The 9,552-nt window shown below is 50.8% G+C and overlaps 2 protein-coding genes across 2 annotated transcripts; both read left to right on the top strand.

Annotated features, from left to right (window-relative positions):
- The first annotated feature begins 241 nt into the window (after window positions 1-241).
- On the top strand, window positions 242-5,789 carry Mettl17 (methyltransferase like 17). The gene is made up of 14 exons (XM_075949688.1): window positions 242-365; window positions 474-627; window positions 711-845; window positions 1,957-2,038; window positions 2,243-2,324; window positions 2,633-2,706; window positions 3,153-3,247; window positions 3,550-3,620; window positions 3,842-3,949; window positions 4,150-4,218; window positions 4,623-4,673; window positions 4,990-5,082; window positions 5,298-5,482; window positions 5,559-5,789. The coding sequence occupies exons 1-14, from the start codon at window positions 288-290 to the stop codon at window positions 5,647-5,649; spliced, it is 1,368 nt and encodes a 455-aa protein (XP_075805803.1). The 5' UTR covers window positions 242-287; the 3' UTR covers window positions 5,650-5,789.
- A 1,658-nt stretch (window positions 5,790-7,447) lies between these two features.
- On the top strand, window positions 7,448-9,335 carry Slc39a2 (solute carrier family 39 member 2). Its single transcript, XM_075949603.1, has 4 exons — window positions 7,448-7,562; window positions 7,727-7,857; window positions 8,051-8,101; window positions 8,448-9,335. Exons 1-4 carry the CDS (start codon window positions 7,448-7,450, stop codon window positions 9,078-9,080), a joined length of 930 nt encoding a protein of 309 aa, XP_075805718.1. The 3' UTR covers window positions 9,081-9,335.
- The last annotated feature ends 217 nt before the right edge of the window (window positions 9,336-9,552 follow it).

Here is a 9,552-nt window from a genome sequence, read left to right as displayed (position 1 = left end):
CGCTGGTCCCGGCCCCCAAACACGCCCCTGACGCTCTGGTCCCCGCCCCCGAACACGCCCCTACCCCGCTGGTCCCCGCCCAGGCCCGCGCGCCACACCCCCTCTGGAGACTAAACTCCTCCCACGTACGGTTTCCGTACATAGAGATCGCTTATTGGCTGCTGGCAAATACTCTTCTCATTAGTTGATACCGTCCGGGTCGAAGGTCCACGGAAGATGCTCTTAGCTGCTGGGAGGGGGGGGGGTCACAGGCATGTGTACTTCCGTTTCCGGTGTGTCCTGGAGCCATGGCTACCGCCAAAGAGGTGACGCTTCTGTTGACATGCTGCAGATGGTGCCGGAGCCTTCGAGGACCCCAGTCCCGAGTAAGTGCATCCTTCCTCTGCTGGCAAAATCTCTCGGAGGAGGACGACCTCGGCGATGCCTCCCGCAGCAAGCACCTGCGACCTTTCTGTTTCTCTCGCGGTCTGCAGGCATTCGCCGCCCTCGTGCCCGGTGTGTCCCAGGTAGACAATAATTCCGATTTTCTGGGGAAGAAGCCCCATCGTAAGCATCCCGGCATCCTGCGTCTTCCGCACTTGTGGCTGCCGCAAGCACTGACTAACGCCGCGCAGTTACTGCTTCTTGGTGAGAAACTGCGGGGAGGGGGAAACCAAAGAAACAAAACGATGCCGGCACGCAGTGATGAGACTTTACGTCTGTGGCCACAGAGAGACCCGTCCGCATTACAGAGAAGCAGGTACAGGCGCTCTCCAACTATCTCTGGAGCCGACATTTGCCGGTAGAGGCGGAGGAGTTGCAAAGACGAGCTGTGGACCTTGAGAAAAAATTCTTGGAAAACCAAGGTGGGATTTAAGACTAAAAGTAAACCAGATTGAAATGTCAGAGGAAAGTTGGAGCAAGGAATCATTTAAATCTCAGATAAATGCTGCCGTTTCTTATTTGATGTTTAGTACCAGCAGTTGTTATCCGATGCCCTACTAGAAAGTAGATTGGGCCAGAAATGCTAGTGGGTGGCTGGCTGAAACCCACTTCAGGAGTAGAAAATTATTACATTTAAGATTATTTTCAAGATTGTGAACTTCATATTGCAAGTTTACCCCTTATTCTTCCTGTATTCCCTGCATTTCCCACAGTACCTGGCTTAGAGTAGCTGTCTTAGTGTTCTTTTGCTGTGAAGAGGCACCATGACCACAGGCAACTCTTATTAAAAGAAAGCCTTTTAACTGGGGCTGGCTTACAGCTTCAGAAATTTAGTCTGTAGTCAGTGTGGTGACAAGCAAGGCAGCAGGCGGACTTGGTGCCGGAGAAGTAGCTGGAGTTTCAGTATCTGATCTGCAGGCAACAGGAAGAGAGAGACTTTGGGCTTGGCATGCGAACTACCTTCATTGATACACTCCTCCTAATCCTTTCAAATAGTGTCATTCCCTGGTGACCAAGCATTCAAATCCATGAGCCGATGGGGGCCATTCTCAGTCAAACCATTGCAGTGGGGATTTGTAGAATTTTACTACAAACACAGTCGCGGAACTTAGATTTCTAAGCCTCTTTCTATGGGAATATTGAAACTCTCTGACTCCTAAGTGCATGGAAGGGGAAATGTCCATAAAAATGTATGTATTCTAGCTTTTAGACTTTGATTGTGTGGGCAGAGATGGTTGAAGTGAGAACTATCTGATCACAATAAATAAATGCAAAGCTTCTTAGGTTTTTATCAGATTTCTGTTTACTGTGAAGCAAAACTTGGATAGATTAAGTTGATTCAAGTACTATTAGAGGCTAGATGGGTACACTCTGGGACGGTGGCAATTCACTCTCCCGAGGTGTTCTCTGGGTTTGGCCTCTCTTGACCTCCTAGCCTTTTCTCAGGTGGGAGGAGGAGGGTTCGGTAGGCAGTGTGCTACACTGGGTCTGACTGGTTCTCCCAGGCCCTCACCTCCAGCCCTTCTCACCTAGACTCAGCTCAGACAGAGGAGAAACTTCGTGAGGCAGTACTGCACGCCCTGCGCCGGACCACCTACCATTGGCAGAAGCTCAGGTAAGGACTTGTCCAGAGGGTGCAGAGAAGAAGCGCTGAGTTTGAGGAGAGCTGAGATGATGTCACCTTGTGTCTGAGAAAGCTCCCTGGAGTCTTCTGTGTTGGAAAGGGAAACCTAGGGGAGTCCTCTCCAAATTCTTCACTTCCTTGACTTTTGAGTCACTGTGGGGTGGGTTTATTTCCTAGACTGATTTCTTTTTTCAGCTATAATGAAGAACTGAGTCTGATATACATGGCAGCAAGATTGGACGGTGCTTTCGCGGCAGTTTTCAGGGCGTTCCATGAGGTGAAAGTCTCAGCTTCCCACCTGACCCCTTTTATCATCAGTTTATTGTCTGTAAATCAGTCTTTAGTCTTTTGTGATAGGAGTTCTTGGAATGTTATGAGCATGTTCATTTATCCTATGTATTCTTGGAAAAAAGATTCTGTGGGCTGAGAAAGGTTTAGAATCAGTGAGATGTTTCCTGTCTCAGAGATTTTTATTGATTCTTGGCCGTGCATGCATTCGTCCCTCCCTTCTGTCTCTGTCCCCTATTGTCACGCGGGTTCTTAGTGCTACCTTACCTTTCTCTGGGTGTTGTGTGTTTTCTTCAGATCCAGACTCGAGTTCCAGAGTTCCAGCCACAGACTCTGATGGACTTTGGATCCGGCACTGGTTCTGTTGCCTGGTAAATAACTTTCCTAACCCTTGGTCATGTCAGGTCCAATTCTAGGGAGTCGGATTTTCTATGTCACCTCAGTATCAACAAACCGGGGTTGTTTGATACCAGAGAGCAAGACCGTCAGATCTAGAGTGTTGCTGCCCTCAGATTAGCCAGGCAGAAGAAGGTGTTTGAGCTAGGGTCAGATTCAAAGAGTGACCCATGAAAAGGCCCAGTACTCAGGTCAGAAGAAAAAGCAATTTAGTGTAGGGGGTAGATTTTGCATACTGATCAAAATATTTTGTCTACAAGTCAGTGTTTGAATCATCTGCCATTTATTTCAGAAGTTGTAAATGCACTAATAAATAAAATAACACTGTTAGTTTATATGTTCTGAGCCTGTCTGTAGGACTGAGAGCAGGTGAGTATGACCGTGTGTCAGAAGAATTGGTGGTTTTTTATCTTCATCTCAGGGCTGCTCATAGCACTTGGGGCCAGAGCCTCCGTGAATATGTGTGTGTGGACAGTTCAGCTGCCATGTTGAGTTTGGCTGAAAAGCTACTAAAAGGTAAGACCAAGCTCTAATCTAGGGATGTCTAAAAGTTGAAGGAGTTAGGAAAGTTTTTATTGGGATGTAGAAGAGAAAGATATAAATTATAATCTGACTCCTTCCATTATTACAGTAGAGCAGTGTTAGAGGCCTTTGTGGGGCTCTGGGTGGTTGGATGGGGTCAGCAGGCCACGTTTTAAGGCTCCCTTACAGTCTTGCACCTCTCGGCTAGGGTTATCATCTGAGGCATGTCTCCTAACTGAGCCAGCTTCTGGCTGTGAAGCTCACGTTCCCTCAGCTGCCGTATCTTTCTCCCGTAGGTGGTTCAGAGTCAGGGAAGCCCTGTATCCCTGGTGTCTTCTTCAGACAGTTTCTACCTGTGTCACCGAAGGCAAGTAGGCTGTTCTCAATAGCTGTGGTTTTAGCCTGGGCATCATGGTGCACACCTATAATCTCAGAACTCAGGAGTTGAGGCTAGAAGATTACTATTCATTCAGGTCTAACATGGGTTACATAATGAGATCTCTTGGGATCGGGGGGATTAGAGGATAGGAATTTGTTGTGCTTTGGGGGAGATGTCACGTCTGTTGTGTCCCTTGTCTTGGTCCTCAGGTCCAGTTTAATGTGGTGGTGTCAGCCTTCGCCCTCAGTGAACTGCCCAGCAAGGCTGACCGCACTGAGGTAGTTCGGAACTTGTGGCGTAAGACAAGCCATTTTCTGGTGAGTTAGAGTTCTTTCCCCTCGGGTTTTAAAGCGGTGCTGTGGTTCTGTGCCTTGTCCTCTTGTTATTGCCTAGTGTTTCTCTTTTATAGATCTGTGCACTTCCTTAGGGTCACAGTGCCCACTTCCCTGCCTGACGGAGCAACTGGCATTGTTTCGTGGGATTCAGAGTGCCTGCTCATTGTCTCTGTTTTTAACAGGTGTTGGTAGAGAACGGAACAAAAGCTGGGCACCGTCTGCTCATGGAGGCCAGGAGCCTGGTGCTCCAGGTGAGGTTCCTTTTCCTCAGGTTCTCCACCTTTGTGTCGTAAATCACTGCTGCACAATGTAGTGGTGATGGCGTTCACACTGCAGACTGCACGAGAGCCCCAGGCAGGTGCTGCTCACTCCTCGCTCCTTTTCCTACTTTGCTGACCCAGAACTTCAGTGAAACCATGTGAGCCAGTACAGCATCCTAAATTTACCTGTGGGAGAATACAGTGCCAGGTCCCTGCCTTTCTGCTGCAGTGAAGACAAGTCTGTTGTTTAGCACCTTAGAGCTGCAGCCAGCTTAACTCAGTGAGCATGGTTTGTCAGTATGAGGATTATTCTGAGGAGTCCTCAGTTCTCCACCTGCAGAGGTTGGATTATGGCGATAGATCCCACAGGGTCAGCTGTGTTTCCTTGATTGCAGGAAAAAGAGAAGTCCCCTTTGGATCTTCAGCCTGGCTTTGTCTTTGCACCAGTAAGTACCACTTCCGCCTGTTCTATCGCTCCAGAAGGGTGCTGCTCAGCCACTCTCCCCTCCTTTGTCTTTCCCGTGATTGCCATGCTTTCCCAACCCCTGTTCCTGTGTCCCTCTTCTTCCTGACCTTTTTAGTGTGTGTATGACGTGGGGCACCTGTGCGTGCTACAGCGCGCTCGTGGAGGTCAGAGGACAGCTTCAGGAGTCTGTCTCTGCTTCTCTGTGGATTTAGGGGACCAAAGTCGTCAAGCCATGAGGCTATGCAACAAGCCCTCCTCGGTCCCAGCATCACTGAGAGTCTTTTGTGTATTTGCAGTGTCCCCATGAGCTCCCTTGTCCTCAGCTGACAGCCTCCAAGCCCCTGGCCTGTAGCTTCTCCCAGGCTTATCATCCTATCCCCTTCAGCTGGGTATGTATTCTCAGAGTTATAACGAGAACAGCCTGGGAAAACAGGATGGATTAATAGATGGATAGCTGGGGGTTGAGGTGTGGGAAGAGCTGGAGAATTTCTGGGGTAACCTGGAGCTCTATGTGATTTCCAGACTATGAGAAAGGACTTCAGGCATGTAAGGGGAAGGGAGTGGAAAGATCTGTTCTCTCTAAACAGCCCCTGCATTCTTTCAGAATAAGAAGCCGAAAGAGGAAATATTCTCCTTGGTAATCCTTGCCAGGGGGTCTCCAAAGGAGGCTCATCGCTGGCCCCGAGTCACTCAGCCTGTCCTTAAACGGCCTCGCCATGTGCACTGCCACCTCTGCTGTCCAGACGGGCACATGCAGCACGCTGTGGTCACAGCCCGGCGGCATGGCAGGTACCGGCGACGTGAGTGGCTGGGGAAGTGTAGCAGGAAGCTGCAGCCCCTGTTAATGCCTCTCTCCTGGCCGCAGGGATTTGTATCGCTGTGCCCGCGTCAGCTCCTGGGGAGACCTTTTACCTGTGGTTGCTCCATCCCCTGCTGAAGAGCCCACGGAGAGTTGACAAGGATGTGGATGCAGACGTAACGAGTGTTTCCTTCCATTACACCTGCCAAGACCAAGGCTACCTGGTGTCCAGGAAGACAGTGCTGGTACCCTGTGCTTGTTGTTTGAAATTTTAATAATAAATTTGTTAAGAACAGACGTGGATGTCATGACTTTTAAAGATGTGGGGTCAGTTGTCCTGGCCTGTCAGCGATCAAGAGAATGCTGAGATCTCAGGAGTGAGAGCCACTGCTACCAGACACTTCCTTGAAAGATGGCTAAGGTTGTGGGGAAAGACACCTCAGGCCCTGTGGGAACTGGCTCAGCAGGTCCCAACCGGTGCTTATGGTGTTTATGTGGGCCTCTGAAGTGGGAACTAGCAGTTAGCTGACTTCTTTACCCATCTCTGCCGAGGTAACCATGTCTGGAGTTGGCCTGTGTTTCCCTCAAGGCTGGTCCCATCTCCAGCCTTATCTAGATCTACTTAGAGTGCTTCTGTTTATTTAGTTTGCTTCCATTTTCCTGTTTCCTTTCTAGAACAACCTCGGTTCCCAGCAGGAAATGGTAACAAACCTTCAAACCCACCCAGAAGGCAGGCAGGGCCACTCACTCGGGGATTCCGACCTAGAAAGGGAAAGGGGCAAGCTGGTAACTTACGGGTTTTGATGAAAATTAAGGTTCTTGGATTCCTTGGCACCAATGGACAGCTGGTGGAGCATTGAGCAATCCGAGGTTCTGCACACCAAGCTTGTAAACTGCCCTGTATGATCGCAATGACAAGCTTGACAGTTGGTAATTATAGGAAGAGCAGCAAGGACATGGCACAACTTATCTTGACCAAAAGGAAGAAGGTGCCCTGACTGGGCTTTGTGTTTGTTTGAAGTTTGTGGGTTTCTTTAAACTTTAGAGAAAGAGAAGCGTTTAAGCTTTTGTAAGAGAAAAAACATAACGATTTCACTTCATTACAGAAATGGCAGTCAGAAGCCTTGACAGGTAGGGCATGGTGGCCCATGCCTCTAATCACAGCACAGGAGAAGCAGAGGCGGGAAAAATTTCTACGAGTTTATCAAGGCCAGCCTGGTGTACATATAGTTCCAGGCTAGCCAGGGCTACACAATGAGATCCGGTCTCCTCCCCCCCCCCCCCCCCCAAAGTGACAGTATCTATGTTGTGGCACCAGGAATCTCCACACACCCCTGGAAATTTCCGTGCCTGGAGCTATTTTTTCTGGAATTAGAGGAAAGGGGAATCCCTTCACTTGCTAATTCCCACGAAGAGAAGCAGCCCTGCTCAGCCCCACCTCCTCTACCCTCAAGTGGCCCCAAATCCTCTCTGAAAGGGTTCAGTTCAAGTATCAGCATAGGAACCTGTGAGGCTTGGGACAGGGCGAGAGTTTGGAAGGCTCAGGTTAAGTGTCCTGACGGTGGCGCGGCCAGCTTGCCACACACACATTAGCTGGGCCGTAAGTACCGTGGATGGTCCCATTTGAGGTTAGATCAACCCCAGACATGAACTAAGGCTCCCCAGAGCTCTTGGATTAGTCACAGCATTGAAGAGCTACACCTGGCAGGGAGTCTGGAGTTTCTGGTTTGGAAGCTCAGGAAGGCGTGAGGCAGGGGAGGGGCCTCCAGATAGTGGGAGGGCTGGTGGCTGGGGCTGAGCCCTCGTCTGCTGTGCAGCGCACAGACCTTCCAGGAGTCCAGGACAAAGAGGATATCCACAGTCTCCTGGAATTCACGCAAGGTAGCGCTCCACTGTGGTCGCCTCAGCCGCTCCATTTGTCATTCTGAGGCCTCTGCTCATCCTGCACCCCAAAGATGGAGGTACTGCTTGGAGTGAAAATTGGCTGCCTGCTTGCCCTTCTGGTTCTCACCCTGGGCTGTGGCCTTGCTCCCATCTACTTCAGATGGTTCCAGATGGATGCAGCTACAGGTAGAGCCCCACTCCGTCTCTGTCCCTTGCACCCAGGCTTATCTCAGACCTTCCTGACACCTGGCTCTGGTTCTCCCGTCCTCCAAGACCTTGGGTGCTGCCTGTTGCCCTTCATTCATTCCCATTTATCTCACTGCTAAGTGGAGAATAACCTTTACTTTTAGGTCGTCACTACAGAGTTCTCAGCCTCCTGGGCTGCATCTCTGCCGGCGTCTTTCTGGGAGCAGGGTTGATGCATATGACTGCTGAAGCCCTGGAGGGAATTGAATCAGAAATCCAGAAATTCGTGGTGCAGGTGGGTAGCGGGGGAACCGGGTGACCAGAAGCTGGGGAAGAGCACGGGAAAGCAGAGGAGCGCCCTGTGGGTGGATCAGCAGCTGGTGGAAGATGGTCAGCTTGGGCTTCCAAGGGAAGCTTGGTTGCTGAAAGGGCAGGACAGGAACTAGCACTGCCTAGACTCGGTCTGATTTCTGGTTCTGTTTCCCTAGAACAGTACAGGAAGTACAGGCAACTCTTCTCGTGACGCTGCTTCTGATTGCGTACGTATCTACTGTTAGCGCCTGTCCGGAGAGTGAGCCCAGGACTTTGCATGCCCTTCTGATGTGTGAGGAACCGGGAATCTCTTCCCTCAGCTCAAGTGTAAAGCGAGAGGGCCCCAACTAACCCTCTGCTTGTGGACCCTCAGGAAAAGCTCTTGCATCCCTTCCGACCCTGGACCTTTATTTCTAACCCAAGTGACACTTTGTCCCTCCGCCCCTCTAGGCTTCTCACTTTTGCGTGCCTGCTCGGTCTCATTCCCCCTTGTGTTCTGTTCCCACATTTCCCATTCTTGTCTCTCTCCTGGCCCATCAAATGCTTCATCTCCTTCCCTCTTTTTGTTCCTAGGTGGAGTATCCCTATGGAGAGCTCGTCATCTCGCTGGGCTTTTTCTTCGTCTTCCTTCTGGAGTCGCTGGCATTGCAGTACTGCCAAGGGGATGCTGGAGGATCGACTGTGCGGGAAGAGGAATGGGGAGGGGCTCATGCCTTCGGATTCCACAAGCACCCTCCGGTGCCCTCGCCGTCGCAGGGTCCCCTCCGAGCCCTCGTCCTTCTGATCTCTCTGTCCTTTCACTCCGTGTTCGAAGGCCTGGCCGTAGGCCTGCAGACCACAGTGGCGGCCACTGTGAAGCTCTGTGTGGCCGTCTTGGCGCACAAGGGGCTTGTGGTGTTCAGCGTAGGCCTGCGGCTGCTGAAGGTCGGCACCGGCTCACGGTGGGCCACGTTCTGCATACTGTCGTTAGCACTCATGTCTCCCGTGGGCCTGGCCCTAGGGCTGACCGTGGCTGGAGCCGCCTCAGGACCAGGGCAGGGATTAGCCCAGGCTGTATTAGAAGGAGTAGCAGCGGGCACGTTCCTGTACGTCACCTTCCTAGAAATCCTGCCCCGGGAGCTGGCTTGTCCCGAGGCCCCTCTGGTCAAGTGTGGCTGTGTGGCTGCTGGTTTTGCCTTCATGGCTCTTATTGCCTTGTGGGCCTGAAAGCTTCCTCACTGCTTTGTGGGCCTCTGAGGACACCACCCGAATGACCTTGGCCCTCAGACATCTTTTCAGTGAGGCTAAGCATTTAATAGGCACGGACTATCCCAGATTTTATATACATGAGATCCTGTTCTTGATAAAGACTTAGAAAGGATATTTGTTTGAGTGTCCATTTAGCTGGGGAATTGGTATCAAGACCACCCCCCAGAGTTGCCGTTCTGTGTAATAAAATGTCCTTTTGCCCCTTCCCTCCAATCACATTGTAATCCATGTCTCTGAGAGGGGAAAAGGAGCATGGATGGGATTGAGACGCGCGGTCATTTTAGTGGTTACAGGCCATTGTTGCCTTACCCATGGGAGCTGAGAAACAGAACAGCATTTAGAGGGGAAAGGATGTTTAAAAGCAGGAAACGGGCTAGTTATTTTTCCTTCACTCCCTGCCTCCCCACCCTCAGTCCCTGCTTTTACATGG

Source organism: Microtus pennsylvanicus, chromosome 15 (assembly GCF_037038515.1).
Source record: "Microtus pennsylvanicus isolate mMicPen1 chromosome 15, mMicPen1.hap1, whole genome shotgun sequence".
Lineage (NCBI taxonomy): Eukaryota > Metazoa > Chordata > Mammalia > Rodentia > Cricetidae > Microtus > Microtus pennsylvanicus.
Note: the sequence above shows the minus strand (reverse complement) of the source record. Positions and strands in the feature narration are given on the sequence as shown.

Excerpts from the sequence above, each read along its gene's own strand:
- Slc39a2 (XM_075949603.1), top strand. The coding sequence starts at position 7,448 with ATGGAGGTACTGCTTGGAGTGAAAATTGGCTGCCTGCTTGCCCTTCTG. Across the intron at positions 7,563-7,726 it reads CCAGATGGATGCAGCTACAG|GTCGTCACTACAGAGTTCTC; the intron begins GTAGAGCCCCAC and ends CTTTACTTTTAG. Across the intron at positions 7,858-8,050 it reads TCCAGAAATTCGTGGTGCAG|AACAGTACAGGAAGTACAGG; the intron begins GTGGGTAGCGGG and ends CTGTTTCCCTAG.
- Mettl17 (XM_075949688.1), top strand. The coding sequence starts at position 288 with ATGGCTACCGCCAAAGAGGTGACGCTTCTGTTGACATGCTGCAGATGG. Across the intron at positions 628-710 it reads CGCGCAGTTACTGCTTCTTG|AGAGACCCGTCCGCATTACA; the intron begins GTGAGAAACTGC and ends CTGTGGCCACAG. Across the intron at positions 5,483-5,558 it reads ACAGCCCGGCGGCATGGCAG|GGATTTGTATCGCTGTGCCC; the intron begins GTACCGGCGACG and ends TCCTGGCCGCAG.